General features: G+C 36.4%; 1 protein-coding gene across 1 annotated transcript in view; it reads left to right on the forward strand.

The window, feature by feature from the left end:
• LOC109881347 (semaphorin-3D) overlaps nucleotides 1-17,625 on the forward strand; it is a 164,883-nt gene that overhangs the window by 142,547 nt on the left and 4,711 nt on the right. Inside the window, exons 16-17 of the mRNA XM_031825737.1 lie at nucleotides 11,411-11,475; nucleotides 15,799-15,932. Of these exons, the coding sequence (XP_031681597.1) occupies nucleotides 11,411-11,475; nucleotides 15,799-15,932 (199 nt within the window). The remainder of the gene's footprint in view (nucleotides 1-11,410; nucleotides 11,476-15,798; nucleotides 15,933-17,625) is intronic.

Genomic DNA, 17,625 nt, shown 5'->3' on the forward strand with positions numbered 1-17,625 from the left:
TTATGTTGTATCAATATCTCTAACATTGTGGGTGTATTATGTGTGTATATCATATCATGTTGGTGTTGTATTATGTTGCTAGCATATCATGTTGTGTTGTATTATGTTGTATCATACTCATGTTGTGTTGGAGTAATGTTGTGTTTGTATTATGTTGGTGTTGTATGTATGTTGTATCATATTCATGTTGTGTGTTGTATCATGGTTGGTGTTGTATCATGTTGTATTGTATCATGTTTGGTTTGATTATGGTTTGTGTTGTATCATGTTGTGGTTGTATTAATATTGTATATATCATGTTGTGTTGGTATCATGTTGTGTTGTATTATATTGTATCATATCACGTTGTGTTGTATCATGTTGTGTTGTATCAGTGGTTGTAATATGTATCATGTTGTGGTTGTATCATGTTGTGGTGTATTAATATTGTATCATATCATGTTGTGTTGTATCATGTTGTGTTGTATTATATTGTAATCATATCATGTTTGTGTTGTATCATGTTGTGTTGTATTATGTTGTGTTGTATCATGTTGTGTTGTATTATATTGTATCATATCATGTTGTGTTGTATCATGTTGTGTTGTATCATGTTGTGTTGTATTATGTTGTGTTGTATCATGTTGTATCATATCATGTTGTATGGTATCATGTTGTATTGTATTATGTTGTATTGTGATCATGTTGTAATTGTGTCATGTTGTATCATGTTGTATTGTATGTGTTGTATTGTATCATGTTGTATGTATCATGTTGTATGTATCATGTTGTAGTGTATCATGTTGTATCATGTTGTATTGTATCATGTTGTATCATGTTGTATTGTATTGTGTTGTATCATATTGTATTGTGTTGTATCATGTTTGTATCATGATTGTATTGTGTTGTATCATGTTGTGTTGTATCATGTTGTATTGTATCATGTTGTGTTGTATCGTATTGTATCATGTTGTGTTGTATCATGTTGTATTGTATCATGTTGTGTTGTACCGTGTTGTATTGTATCATGTTGTGTTGTATCATGTTGTGTTGTATTGTGTTGTATCATGTTGTATTGTATCATGTTGTATTGTATCATGTTGTATTGTATCATGTTGTGTTGTATCATGTTGTATTGTATTGTGTTGTATCATGTTGTATTGTATCATGTGTGTTGTATTGTGTTGTATCATGTTGTGTTGTATCATGTTGTGTTGTATCATGTGTGTTGTATCATGTTGTATTGTGTTGTGTTGTATCATGTTGTATTGTGTTGTATCATGTTGTATTGTATTATGTTGTATTGTATCATGTTGTATTGTATTGTGTTGTATCATGTTGTATTGTATCATGTTGTGTTGTATCATGTTGTGTTGTATTATATTGTATCATATCATGTTGTGTTGTATCATGTTGTGTTGTATTATGTTGTGTTGTATCATGTTGTGTTGTATTATATTGTATCATATCATGTTGTGTTGTATCATGTTGTGTTGTATTATATTGTATCATATCATGTTGTGTTGTATCATGTTGTGTTGTATTATGTTGTGTTGTATCATGTTGTGTTGTATTATATTGTATCATATCATGTTGTGTTGTATCATGTTGTGTTGTATTATGTTGTGTTGTATCATGTTGTGTTGTATTATGTTGTATCATATCATGTTGTATTGTATCATGTTGTATTGTATTATGTTGTATTGTATCATGTTGTATTGTGTCATGTTGTATCATGTTGTATTGTATTGTGTTGTATTGTATCAGTTGTATTGTATCATGTTGTAGTGTATCATGTTGTATGGTATCATGTTGTATCATGTTGTATTGTATCATGTTGTATCATGTTGTATTGTATTGTGTTGTATCATATTGTATTGTGTTGTATCATGTTGTATCATGTTGTATTGTATCATGTTGTATTGTGTTGTATCATGTTGTGTTGTATCATGTTGTATTGTATCATGTTGTGTTGTATCGTATTGTGTATCATGTTGTGTTGTATCATGTTGTATTGTATCATGTTGTGTTGTACCGTGTTGTATTGTATCACGTTGTGTTGTATCATGTTGTGTTGTATCATGTTGTGTTGTATTGTGTTGTATCATGTTGTATCATGTTGTGTTGTATTGTGTTGTATCATGTTGTATTGTATCATGTTGTATTGTATCATGTTGTATTGTATCATGTTGTGTTGTATCATGTTGTATTGTATTGTGTTGTATCATGTTGTATTGTATCATGTTGTGTTGTATTGTGTTGTATCATGTTGTGTTGTATCATGTTGTGTTGTATCATGTTGTGTTGTATCATGTTGTATTGTGTTGTGTTGTATCATGTTGTATTGTGTTGTGTTGTATCATGTTGTATTGTATTATGTTGTATTGTATCATGTTGTATTGTATTGTGTTGTATCATGTTGTATTGTATCATGTTGTGTTGTATCATGTTGTGTTGTATCATGTTGTGTTGTATCATGTTGTGTTGTATCATGTTGTGTTGTGTATGGTGTATCGTGTTGTATCATGTTGTATTGTATCATGTTGTATTGTATCATGTTGTATTGTATCATGTTGTATTGTATCATGTTGTATTGTATCATGTTGTATTGTATCATGTTGTATTGTATCATGTTGTGTTGTATCATTTTGTGTTTTATCATGTTGTGTTTTATCATGTTGTGTTGTATCGTGTTGTATTGTATCGTGTTGTATCATGTTGTATTGTATTGTGTTGTATCATGTTGTATTGTATCATGTTGTGTTGTATCATGTTGTATTGTGTTGTGTTGTATCATGTTGTGTTGTATCATGTTGTATTGTATTGTGTTGTATCATGTTGTATTGTGTTGTATCATGTTGTATTGTATCATGTTGTATTGTATCATGTTGTGTTGTATCATGTTGTATCATGTTGTGTTGTATCATGTTGTATTGTATTGTATTGTGTTGTATCATGTTGTATTGTATCATGTTGTATTGTATTGTGTTGTATCATGTTGTGTTGTATCATGTTGTATTGTATTGTGTTGTTCATGTTGTATTGTATCATGTTGTGTTGTATCATGTTGTGTTGTGTTGTATCATGTTGTGTTGTATCATGTTGTATTGTATTGTGTTGTATCATGTTGTATTGTGTTGTGTTGTATCATGTTGTGTTGTATCATGTTGTATTGTATTGTGTTGTATCATGTTGTATTGTATCATGTTGTATTGTATTGTGTTGTATCATGTTGTATTGTATCATGTTGTGTTGTGTTGTATCATGTTGTGTTGTATCATGTTGTGTTGTATTGTGTTGTATCATGTTGTATTGTATCATATTGTGTTGTGTTGTATCATGTTGTGTTGTATCATGTTGTATTGTATTGTGTTGTATCATGTTGTATTGTATCATGTTGTATTGTATCATGTTGTATTGTATTGTGTTGTATCATGTTGTATTGTGTTGTGTTGTATCATGTTGTATTGTATTGTGTTGTATCATGTTGTATTGTGTTGTGTTGTATCATGTTGTGTTGTGTTGTGTTGTATCATGTTGTGTTGTATCATGTTGTATTGTGTTGTATCATGTTGTATTGTATCATGTTGTATTATATTGTGTTGTATCATGTTGTATTGTATCATGTTGTATTGTATTGTATTGTATCATGTTGTATTGTATCATGTTGTATTGTATCATGTTGTATTGTATCATGCTGTGTTGTATTGTGTTGTATCATGTTGTATTGTATCATGTTGTATTGTGTTGTATCATGTTGTATTGTATCATGTTGTATTGTGTTGTATTGTATCATGTTGAATTGTATCATGTTGTATTGTGTTGTATTGTATCATGTTGTATTGTATCTTGTTGTATCATGTTGTATTGTATCATGTTGTATTGTATCATGTTGTATCATGTTGGATCATGTTGTATTGTATCATGTTGTGTTGTATCATGTTGGATCATGTTGTATCATGTTGTATTGTATTGTGTTGTATCATGTTGTATTGTATCATGTTGTATTGTGTTGTATCATGTTGTATTGGATCATGTTGTATCATGTTGGATCATGTTGTGTTGGATCATGTTGTATTGTATCATGTTGTATTGTATCGTGTTGTATCATGTTGTGTTGTATCATGTTGTGTTGTATCATGTTGTGTTGTATCATGTTGTGTTGTATCATGTTGTGTTGTATCATGTTGTATTGTATCATGTTGTGTTGCATCATGTTGTGTTGCATCATGTTGTGTTGCATCATGTTGTGTTGTATTGTGTTGTATCATGTTGTATTGTATCATGTTGTATCATATTGTGTTGTATCATGTTGTATTGTATTGTGTTATATCATGTTGTATTGTGTTTGTATTGTGTTATCTCATGTTGTATTGTCTCGTGTTGTATTGTATCATGTTGTGTTGTATCATGTTGTGTTGTCTCATGTTGTATTGTATCATGTTGTATTGTACTGTATCATGTTGTCTCGTGTTGTATTGTATCATGTTGTATTGTATCATGTTGTGTTGTATCATGTTGTGTTGTATCGTGTTGTATCGTGTCATGTTGTATTGTGTCATGTTGTGTTGTATCATTTTGTGGTGTATCATGTTGTATTGTATCGTGTTGTGTTGTATTGTATCATGTTGTATTGTATCATGCTGTGTTGTATCGTGTTGTGTTTTATCATGTTGTATCGTGTTGTATCATGTTGTATTGTATCATGCTGTGTTGTATCATGCTGTGTTGTATCATGTTGTGTTGTATCATGTTGTGTTGTATCATGTTGTGTTGTACCGTGTTGTATTGTATCATGTTGTATTGTATTGTATCATGTTGTGTTGTATTGTGTTGTATCGTGTTGTATTGTATCATGTTGTATTGTATCATGTTGTGTTGTATCATGTTGTGTTGTATCATGTTGTGTTGTATCATGTTGTGTTGTATCATGTTGTGTTGTATCATGTTGTATTGTATCATGTTGTATTGTATCATGTTGTGTTGTATCATGTTGTATTGTATTGTGTTGTATCATGTTGTATTGTATCATGTTGTGTTGTATCATGTTGTATTGTATCATGTTGTATTGTGTTGTGTTGTATCATGTTGTGTTGTATCATGTTGTATTGTATCATGTTGTATTGTGTTGTGTTGTATCATGTTGTGTTGTGTCGTGTTGTATCATGTTGTGTTGTATCATGTTGTATTGTGTTGTATTGTATCATGTTGTATTGTATTGTGTTGTATCATGCTGTATTATATTGTGTTGTATCATGTTGTATTGTATCATGTTATATTGTGTTGTATCATGTTGTCTTGTATCATGTTATATTGTGTTGTATCATGTTGTCTTGTATCATGTTGTATTGTATCATGCTGTGTTGTATTGTGTTGTATCATGTTGTATTGTATCATGTTGTATTGTGTTGTATTGTATCATGTTGTATTGTATCATGTTGTATCATGTTGTATTGTATCATGTTGTGTTGTATCATGTTGTATCGTGTTGTATTGTATCATGTTGTATCGTGTTGTATTGTATCATGTTGTATCATGTTGTATCATGTTGTATTGTATCATGTTGTATCTTGTTGTATCATGTTGTATCGTGTTGTATTGTATCTTGTTGTATCATGTTGTATCATGTTGTATTGTATCATGTTGTATCATGTTGTATTGTATCATGTTGTATTGTGTTGTATCATGTTGTATTGTATCATGTTGTATCATGTTGTATCATGTTGTGTTGTATCATGTTGTATTGTGTCATGTTGTATTGTATTGTGTTGTATCATGTTGTATTGTATCATGTTGTATCGTATTGTGTTGTATCATGTTGTATTGTATTGTGTTATATCATGTTGTATTGTGTTGTATTGTGTTGTATCATGTTGTGTTGTCTCATGTTGTGTTGTATCATGTTGTGTTGTATCATGTTGTATTGTATTGTGTTGTATCATGTTGTATTGTATCATGTTGTATCGTATTGTATTGTATCATGTTGTATTGTATCATGTTGTGTTGTGTCATGTTGTGTTGTATCATGTTGTGTTGTATCATGTGTTGTATTGTGTCATGTTGTATTGTATCATGTTGTATTGTGTTGTATTGTATCATGTTGTGTTGTATCATGTTGTGTTGTATCATGTTGTATTGTATCATGTTGTATTGTATCATGTTGTATTGTATCATGTTGTATCATGTTGTATTGTATCATGTTGTATCATGTTGTATTGTATCATGTTGTATCATGTTGTATCATGTTGTGTTGTATCTTGTTGTATTGTATCATGTTGTATTGTGTTGTATCATGTTGTATTGTATCATGTTGTATCATGTTGTATCATGTTGTGTTGTATCTTGTTGTATTGTATCATGTTGTATCATGTTGTATCATGTTGTGTTGTATCTTGTTTGTATTGTATCATGTTGTGTTGTATCATGTTGTATTGTATCATGTTGTATTGTATTGTGTTGTATCATGTTGTATTGTATCATGTTGTATCGTATTGTGTTGTATCATGTTGTATTGTATTGTGTTATATCATGTTGTATTGTGTTGTATTGTGTTGTATCATGTTGTGTTGTCTCATGTTGTATTGTCTCATGTTGTATTGTCTCATGTTGTATTGTCTCATGTTGTATTGTATCATGTTGTATTGTATCATGTTGTGTTGTGTCATGTTGTGTTGTGTCATGTTGTGTTGTGTCATGTTGTGTTGTGTCATGTTGTGTTGTGTCATGTTGTGTTGTATCATGTGTTGTATTGTGTCATGTTGTATTGTATCATGTTGTGTTGTATCATGTTGTGTTGTATCATGTTGTATTGTATCATGTTGTGTTGTATCATGTTGTATTGTATCATGTTATGTTGTATTGTATCATGTTGTGTTGTATCATGTTGTGTTGTATCATGTTGTATTGTATCATGTTGTGTTGTATCATGTTGTATTGTATCATGTTGTGTTGTATCATGTTGTATTGTAACATGTTGTGTTGTATCATGTTGTGTTGCATCATGTTGTATTGTATTGTGTTGTATCATGTTGTATTGTATCATGTTGTATCATATTGTGTTGTATCATGTTGTATTGTATTGTGTTATCTCATGTTGTATTGTCTCATGTTGTATTGTATCATGTTGTATTGTATCATGTTGTGTTGTATCATGTTGTGTTGTATCATGTTGTGTTGTCTCATGTTGTATTGTATCATGTTGTATTGTACTGTATCATGTTGTCTCGTGTTGTATTGTATCATGTTGTATTGTATCATGTTGTGTTGTATCATGTTGTATCGTGTCATGTTGTATTGTGTCATGTTGTGTTGTATCATTTTGTGGTGTGTTGTGTTGTATTGTATCATGTTGTATTGTATCATGCTGTGTTGTATCGTGTTGTGTTTTATCATGTGTATCGTGTTGTATCATGTTGTATTGTATCATGTTGTATTGTATCATGCTATGCTGTGTTGTATCATGCTGTGTTGTATCATGCTGTGTTGTATCATGCTGTGTTGTATCATGTTGTGTTGTATCATGTTGTGTTGTATCATGTTGTGTTGTATTGTATCATGTTGTGTTGTATCATGTTGTATTGTATTGTATCATGTTGTATTGTGTTGTATTGTCTCATGTTGTATTGTCTCATGTTGTATTGTATCATGTTGTATTGTATCATGTTGTGTTGTGTCATGTTGTGTTGTATCATGTTGTGTTGTATCGTGTGTTGTATTGTGTCATGTTGTATTGTATCATGTTGTATTGTGTTGTATTGTGTTGTATTGTATCATGTTGTATCATGTTGTGTTGTATCTTGTTGTGTTGTATCATGTTGTATTGTATCATGTTGTATTGTATCATGTTGTATCATGTTGTATTGTATCATGTTGTATCATGTTGTATTGTATCATGTTGTATCATGTTGTGTTGTATCTTGTTGTATTGTATCATGTTGTATCATGTTGTATTGTGTTGTATCATGTTGTATTGTATCATGTTGTATCATGTTGTATCATGTTGTGTTGTATTGTATCATGTTGTGTTGTATCTTGTTGTATTGTATTATGTTGTATTGTGTTGTATCATGTTGTATTGTATCATGTTGTATCATGTTATCATGTTGTGTTGTATCTTGTTGTATTGTATCATGTTGTGTTGTAATCATGTTGTATTGTATCATGTTGTATTGTATTGTGTTGTATCATGTTGTATTGTATCATGTTGTATCGTATTGTGTTGTATCATGTTGTATTGTATTGTGTTATATCATGTTGTATTGTGTTGTATCATGTTGTGTTGTCTCATGTTGTATTGTCTCATGTTGTATTGTCTCATGTTGTATTGTATCATGTTGTATTGTATCATGTTGTGTTGTGTCATGTTGTGTTGTGTCATGTTGTGTTGTGTCATGTTGTGTTGTATCATGTGTTGTATTGTGTCATGTTGTATTGTATCATGTTGTGTTGTATCATGTTGTGTTGTATCATGTTGTGTTGTATCCATGTTGTGTTGTATCATGTTATGTGTATGTATCATGTTGTGTTGTATCATGTTGTGTTGTATCATGTTATGTTGTATTGTATCATGTTATGTTGTATTGTATCATGTTGTGTTGTATCATGTTGTGTTGTATCATGTTGTATTGTATCATGTTGTGTTGTATCATGTTGTATTGTATCATGTTGTGTTGTATCATGTTGTATTGTAACATGTTGTGTTGTATCATGTTGTGTTGTATTGTGTTGTATCATGTTGTATTGTATCATGTTGTATCATATTGTGTTGTATCATGTTGTATTGTATTGTGTTATCTCATGTTGTATTGTCTCATGTTGTATTGTATCATGTTGTATTGTATCATGTTGTGTTGTATCATGTTGTGTTGTATCATGTTGTGTTGTCTCATGTTGTATTGTATCATGTTGTATTGTACTGTATCATGTTGTCTCGTGTTGTATTGTATCATGTTGTATTGTATCATGTTGTGTTGTATCATGTTGTATCGTGTCATGTTGTATTGTGTCATGTTGTGTTGTATCATTTTGTGGTGTGTTGTGTTGTATTGTATCATGTTGTATTGTATCATGCTGTGTTGTATCGTGTTGTGTTTTATCATGTTGTATCGTGTTGTATCATGTTGTATTGTATCATGTTGTATTGTATCATGCTGTGTTGTATCATGCTGTGTTGTATCATGCTGTGTTGTATCATGTTGTGTTGTATCATGTTGTGTTGTATCATGTTGTGTTGTACCGTGTTGTATTGTATCATGTTGTGTTGTATCATGTTGTATTGTATTGTATCATGTTGTATTGTGTTGTATTGTCTCATGTTGTATTGTCTCATGTTGTATTGTATCATGTTGTATTGTATCATGTTGTGTTGTGTCATGTTGTGTTGTATCATGTTGTGTTGTATCATGTGTTGTATTGTGTCATGTTGTATTGTATCATGTTGTATTGTGTTGTATTGTGTTGTATTGTATCATGTTGTATCATGTTGTGTTGTATCTTGTTGTGTTGTATCATGTTGTATTGTATCATGTTGTATTGTATCATGTTGTATCATGTTGTATTGTATCATGTTGTATCATGTTGTATTGTATCATGTTGTATCATGTTGTGTTGTATCTTGTTGTATTGTATCATGTTGTATCATGTTGTATTGTGTTGTATCATGTTGTATTGTATCATGTTGTATCATGTTGTATCATGTTGTGTTGTATTGTATCATGTTGTGTTGTATCTTGTTGTATTGTATCATGTTGTATTGTGTTGTATCATGTTGTATTGTATCATGTTGTATCATGTTGTATCATGTTGTGTTGTATTGTATCATGTTGTGTTGTCTCATGTTGTATTGTCTCATGTTGTATTGTCTCATGTTGTATTGTCTCATGTTGTATTGTATCATGTTGTGTTGTATCATGTTGTGTCGTGTTGTGTTGTATCATGTTGTATTCTGTCATGTTGTATTGTATCATGTTGTATTGTGTTGTATTGTGTTGTTTCATGTTGTGTTGTCTCATGTTGTATTGTATCATGTTGTATTGTATCATGTTGTCTCGTGTTGTATTGTATCATGTTGTATCATGTTGTATTGTATCATGTTGTGTTGTATCATTTTGTGTTGTATCGTGTTGTATCGTGTCATGTTGTATTGTGTCATGTTGTGTCGTATTGTATCATGTTGTGTTGTATCATTTTGTGGTGTATCATGTTGTATTGTATCGTGTTGTGTTGTATTGTATCATGTTGTATTGTGTCATGTTGTATTGTATCATGCTGTGTTGTATCGTGTTGTGTTTTATCATGTTGTATCGTGTTGTATTGTATCATGCTGTGTTGTATCATGTTGTATCGTGTTGTATTTTATCATGTTGTATCATGTTGTATTGTATCATGTTGTGTTGTGTTGTGTTGTATCATGTTGTATTGTATCATGTTGTATCATGTTGTATTGTGTTGTATCATGTTGTATTGTATCATGTTGTATCATGTTGTATCATGTTGTGTTGTATCTTGTTGTATTGTATCATGTTGTGTTGTATTGTGTTGTATCATGTTGTATCATGTTGTGTTGTATCTTATTGTATTGTATCATGTTGTATTGTATCATGTTGTGTTGTATTGTGTTGTATCATGTTGTGTCGTATTGTATCATGTTGTGTCGTATTGTATCATGTTGTGTCGTATTGTGTCATGTTGTATTGTATCGTGTCATGTTGTATTGTGTCATGTTGTATTGTGTCATGTTGTGTTGTATCATGTTGTGTCGTATTGTATCATGTTGTGTTGTATCATTTTGTGTTGTATCGTGTTGTATTGTATCATGTTGTATTGTGTTGTATCATGTTGTATTGTATCGTGTTGTATTGTATCATGTTGTATTGTGTTGTATCATGTTGTATTGTATCATGTTGTATTGTATCATGCTGTGTTGTATCGTGTTGTGTTTTATCATGTATCATGTTGTATTGTATCATGCTGTGTTGTATCGTGTTGTGTTTTATCATGTTGTATTGTATCATGTTGTATCATGTTGTATTGTATCATGCTGTGTTGTATCATGTTGTGTTGTATAATGTTGTATTGTATCATGTTGTATCATGCTGTGTTGTATCATGTTGTATTGTATTGTATCATGCTGTGTTGTGTTGTATAATGTTGTATTGTATCATGTTGTATCATGCTGTGTTGTATCATGTTGTGTTGTATAATGTTGTATTGTATCATGTTGTGTTGTATAATGTTGTATTGTATCATGTTGTATTGTGTTGTATTGTATCATGTCGTGTTGTATTGTTTGTGAAGCCCGGGAAGAGGTGCTGTTGCTAAATCAACAGCTAAGGGGGTTCCAAACAAATTAACACACAAACTTACTGCCACAGTCTAAAGCTGTCAGAGTTATGACATGATTATGACACTGTCTGCTATCTTATCTCCTCAGGCGAGCTCGGCGCCAGGACGTGAAACACGGGGATCCGATGAGCCAGTGTTACGACGCAGAAGACGGTGTGTGTGTGTGTGTGTGTGTACGAGGCTACAATGAGCCAGTGTTGCGATATAGGACAAGTTACAGAAATGAACACTAAATGTTTCTATGTCTGTCTATGATATGTACTGTATGTCTCTGGTTGCAGCTAGCGTCAGCCAGCCAGCCTCAGTTCACTAGGTAACTTAACTAATATTAACTTAGTGCAAACCAATATACTGTATTATGAGCTAAGTGGCAGTGGCAGTCAACCTCAGTTCACTAGGCTCCTATGACCATGTCTGATGTGACTCATCTCAGTTTCACAAGGCTCCTATGACCATGTCTGATGTAACTCATCTCTGTTCACTAGGCTCCTATGACCATGTCTGATGTAACTAGGGGTGGAAGGTAGCCTAGTGGTTAGAGCGTTGGGCCAGTAACCGAAAGGTTGCTGGCTTGAATCCCAGAGCTGACAAGATAAAAATCTGTCGTTCTGCCCCTGAACAAGGCAGGTAACCCACTGCTCCTAGACCAGTTAACCCACTGCTCCTAGACCAGTTAACCCACTGTTCCTATACCAGTTAACCCACTGTTCCTATACCAGTTAACCCAGTGTTCCTAGACCAGTTAACCCACTGTTCCTAGACCAGTTAACCCACTGTTCCTAGACCAGTTAACCCACTGTTCCTAGACCAGTTAGCCCACTGCTCCTAGACCAGTTAACCCACTGTTCCTAGACCAGTTAACCCACTGTTCCTAGACCAGTTAACCCACTGCTCCTAGACCAGTTAACCCACTGCTCCTAGACCAGTTAACCCAATGTTCCTAGACCAGTTAACCGACTGCTCCTAGACCAGTTAACCGACTGCTCCTAGACCAGTTAACCCACTGTTCCTAGACCAGTTAACCCACTGCTCCTAGACCAGTTAACCCACTGCTCCTAGACCAGTTAACCCACTGTTCCTAGACCAGTTAACCCACTGCTCCTAGATCAGTTAACCCACTGTTCCTAGACCAGTTAACCCACTGTTCCTAGACCAGTTAACCCACTGTTCCTAGACCAGTTAACCCACTGTTCCTAGACCAGTTAACCCACTGTTCCAGTTAACCCACTGTTCCAGTTAACCCAGTGCTCCTAGACCAGTTAACCCACTGTTCCTAGACCAGTTAACCCACTGTTCCTAGACCAGTTAGCCCACTGTTCCTAGACCAGTTAACCCACTGTTCCTAGACCAGTTAACCCACTGCTCCTAGACCAGTTAACCCACTGCTCCTAGATCAGTTAACCCACTGTTCCTAGACCAGTTAACCCACTGTTCCTAGACCAGTTAACCCACTGTTCCTAGACCAGTTAACCCACTGTTCCTAGACCAGTTAACCCACTGTTCCAGTTAACCCACTGTTCCTAGACCAGTTAACCCACTGTTCCAGTTAACCCACTGTTCCTAGACCAGTTAACCCACTGTTCCTAGACCAGTTAACCCACTGTTCCAGTTAACCCACTGTTCCAGTTAACCCACTGTTCCAGTTAACCCACTGTTCCTAGACCAGTTAACCCACTGTTCCAGTTAACCCACTGTTCCAGTTAACCCACTGTTCCAGTTAACCCACTGTTCCAGTTAACCCCCTGTTCCTAGACCAGTTAACCCACTGTTCCAGTTAACCCCTGTTCCTAGACCAGTTAACCCCCTGTTCCTAGACCAGTTAACCCACTGTTCCTAGACCAGTTAACCCACTGTTCCAGTTAACCCACTGTTCCAGTTAACCCACTGTTCCTAGACCAGTTAACCCACTGTTCCTAGACCAGTTAACCCACTGTTCCTAGACCAGTTAACCCACTGTTCCAGTTAACCCACTGTTCCAGTTAACCCACTGTTCCTAGACCAGTTAACCCACTGTTCCTAGACCAGTTAACCCACTGTTCCTAGACCAGTTAACCCACTGTTCCTAGACCAGTTAACCCACTGTTCCAGTTAACCCACTGTTCCAGTTAACCCACTGTTCCTAGACCAGTTAACCCACTGTTCCTAGACCAGTTAACCCACTGTTCCAGTTAACCCACTGTTCCAGTTAACCCACTGTTCCAGTTAACCCACTGTTCCAGTTAACCCCCTGTTCCTAGACCAGTTAACCCACTGTTCCAGTTAACCCCCTGTTCCTAGACCAGTTAACCCCCTGTTCCTAGACCAGTTAACCCACTGTTCCTAGACCAGTTAACCCACTGTTCCAGTTAACCCACTGTTCCAGTTAACCCACTGTTCCTAGACCAGTTAACCCCCTGTTCCTAGACCAGTTAACCCACTGTTCCTAGACCAGTTAACCCACTGTTCCTACACCAGTTAACCCACTGTTCCAGTTAACCCACTGTTCCAGTTAACCCACTGTTCCTAGACCAGTTAACCCACTGTTCCTAGACCAGTTAACCCCCTGTTCCTAGACCAGTTAACCCCCTGTTCCTAGACCAGTTAACCCACTGTTCCTAGACCAGTTAACCCACTGTTCCAGTTAACCCACTGTTCCTAGACCAGTTAACCCACTGTTCCAGTTAATCCACTGTTCCAGTTAACCCCCTGTTCCTAGACCAGTTAACCCCCTGTTCCTAGACCAGTTAACCCCCTGTTCCTAGACCAGTTAACCCACTGTTCCTAGACCAGTTAACCCACTGTTCCTAGACCAGTTAACCCACTGTTCCTAGACCAGTTAACCCACTGTTCCTAGACCAGTTAACCCACTGTTCCTAGACCAGTTAACCCACTGTTCCAGTTAACCCACTGTTCCTAGACCAGTTAACCCACTGTTCCTAGACCAGTTAACCCACTGTTCCAGTTAACCCCCTGTTCCTAGACCAGTTAACCCACTGTTCCTAGACCAGTTAACCCACTGTTCCTAGACCAGTTAACCCACTGTTCCTAGACCAGTTAACCCACTGTTCCAGTTAACCCACTGTTCCAGTTAACCCACTGTTCCTAGACCAGTTAACCCACTGTTCCAGTTAACCCACTGTTCCTAGACCAGTTAACCCACTGTTCCTAGACCAGTTAACCCACTGTTCCTAGACCAGTTAACCCACTGTTCCAGTTAACCCCCTGTTCCTAGACCAGTTAACCCACTGTTCCTAGACCAGTTAACCCACTGTTCCTAGACCAGTTAACCGACTGTTCCTAGACCAGTTAACCCACTGTTCCTAGACCAGTTAACCCACTGTTCCAGTTAACCCACTGCTCCTAGACCAGTTAACCCACTGTTCCTAGACCATTTCTTCTTAACTGACTTGACTGAATGTAGTTCACTTAGCGCTTCATCTTAGCTCATGATACTGTATAGTTGTTGAGTCAGTTGCAGTCGCCCCCTCCCCTTCCCAAATTCGAAATGATTTGATATCATACACATCCCGTTGTGTCAAGACAAATCTACACATCCCGGTGTGTCAAGACCAATCTACACATCCCGTTGTGTCAAGACCAATCTACACATCCCGTTGTGTCAAGACCAATCTACACATCCCGTTGTGTCAAGACCAATCTACACTTCCCGTTGTGTCAAGACCAATCTACACATCCCGTTGTGTCAAGACCAATCTACACATCCCGTTGTGTCAAGACCAATCTACACATCCCGTTGTGTCAAGACCAATCTACACATCCCGTTGTGTCAAGACCAATCTACACATCCCGTTGTGTCAAGACCAATCTACACATCCCGTTGTGTCAAGACCAATCTACACATCCCGTTGTGTCAAGACCAATCTACAGCTCTTTAGCATTTTACATTTCAGTCATATAGCAGACACTCTTATCCAGAGCCACTTTACAATGTCATCTGCCAGAAGAGGACTGGCCACCCCACATAGCCTGGTTCCTCTCTAGGTTCCTTCCTAGGTTTTGGCCTTTCTAGGGAGTTTTTCCTAGCCACCGTGCTTCTACACCTGCATTGCTTGCTGTTTGGGGTTTTAGGCTGGGTTTCTGTACAGCACTTTGAGATATCAGCTGATGTACGAAGGGCTATATAAATAAATTTGATTTGATCTTGGAACTCAAATCATGTACAGAGAGTATTATGAATGTGACTACAGCTAGAGGATCTCCATTTGATCACCTTATGGCAGGAGAACTAAATATTGTAGTGTATTTTAGATTTAAAAAGGCTTCTCGAAGTTTGTCATTTCTACTTTGAAATGTCAAGCTTGATTTTCCCTTACAAGATTTTTTATCAAACCCTACAAAATTATAAATGTATTATAATACACATAATAATTCACATTTCCTGTTGCTGCAAGATTATTTTTCCTTCTGTAGCAAACTGGCTCAAATTAAGATCCTACATCTGTACTACAAAACTCTCAACGTCCTGTTCTTTTGCAGGTTCTGAGTCGGTGGAGGTGATGACGGTATACGGAGTGGAGAGTAACTCAACCTTCCTAGAGTGTGTACCCAGGTCCCAGCTAGCTACAGTCAAGTGGACAGTACAGCCACCACATGTTCACACCAGCAGAGAGGTGAGAGACGGACATCTCTCCATGTTAGTTCTTTGTTAACTTTATGCTAACTAAGGCCTGGGACCTAACACACAAACTGATCATCTTTACCGAACATTAGAACAATACAACACACATGTATTGATCACTCATTTTTAACCGAATCATTAACCACGTTTCCATCCACAGTTTTTATGCGAGTAAAGTCATAGCGTATGATTCTTTTTTAATTTTATGACAGCTGTGATGGAAACAGGTCGTTTCAGTGCAAGTTTATACACTGAGTGTACAAAACATTAGGAACACCTGCTCTTTCCATGACATAAATTGACTACGTGAAAGCTATGATCCCTTATTGATGTCTCTTGTTAAATACACTTCAATCAATGTATATGAAGGGGAGGAGACCTGGTTAAAGAAGGATTGTTTATTAAGCCTTGAGACATTTGAGACATTCATTGTGTATGTGTGCCATTCAGAGGGTGAAGGGGCAAGATTGAAGTGCCTTTGAGCAGGTTATGGTAGTAGGTACCAGGCACACTGGTTTGTGTCAACTTCAACTCTGCTGGGTTGTTCACACTCAACAGTTTCCCGTGTGTATCAAGAATGGTCCACCACCCAAAGGACATCCAGCCAACTTGACACAACTGTGGTTTGAGTGAGTCAAGAACTGCACCGGAGTCAATATGGGCCAGCATCCCTGTGGAATGTTTGACACCTTGTAGACTTCATGCCCCTCAACGAATTGAGGCTCTTCTGAGGACAAAAAGGGGGATGGAACTCAATATTAGGAAGGTGTTAGGAAGGTGTTAGGAAGGTGTTAGGAAGGTGTTAGGAAGGCGATAGGAAGGCGTTAGGAAGGCGTTAGGAAGGCGTTAGGAAGGTGTTAGGAAGGTTTCTTTCTTCATTTGACATGGTGGAATATTTTTCTGTCGGTAAAATAATGAGAGAAATGGTGGTGGAAGTAAACTTGGAGTCAAGCGATGACATGTTGTGTGGTCCTCCCTCTACACGACTCGTCAGGAAACCATGCAGTTTATTAGGCTACAGATTAAATAAGTTATGATGAACTTCACAGGGTGTTTTAAAATGCACAGTGACCTTCAATGCTCCTTTCCAATCCATATCAAGGGTCTTATTCTGGTGACATGATAATCGATGCTTGACTGCCGTCTGACAAATACACATATCCATAATAATCTCATCATGTAGACTAGACTACCAGCACAGCCTACCAGCACAGCCTACCCGCACAGGATACCCGCACAGCCTACCCGCACAGCTTACCCGCACAGCCTACCCGCAGATCCTACCCGCAGAGCTTACCCGCAGAGCCTACCCGCAGAGCCTACCCGCAGAGCCTACCCGCAGAGCTTACCCGCACATCCTACCCGCACAGCTTACCCCACAGCCTACCCGCAGAGCTTACCCGCACAGTCTACCCGCAGATCATACCCGCAGATCATACCCGCACAACCTACCCGCACAGCCTACCCGCACAGCCTACCCGCACAGCCTACCCGCACAGCCTACCCGCACAGCCTACCCGCACAGCTTACCCGCACAGCCTACCCACACAGCCTACCCACACAGTCTACCTGTGCTCTATCTGCGAGCTGTTGGCTAGAGAACACTATTACTATTTAACGCAACAGATTTTTGTGACTAAATTATCGGTAAGAGTGAAACAAAATGAGATGGAAACACATTTAAC

This window comes from Oncorhynchus kisutch, linkage group LG5 (assembly GCF_002021735.2).
Source record: "Oncorhynchus kisutch isolate 150728-3 linkage group LG5, Okis_V2, whole genome shotgun sequence".
Classification (NCBI taxonomy): Eukaryota; Metazoa; Chordata; class Actinopteri; order Salmoniformes; family Salmonidae; genus Oncorhynchus; species Oncorhynchus kisutch.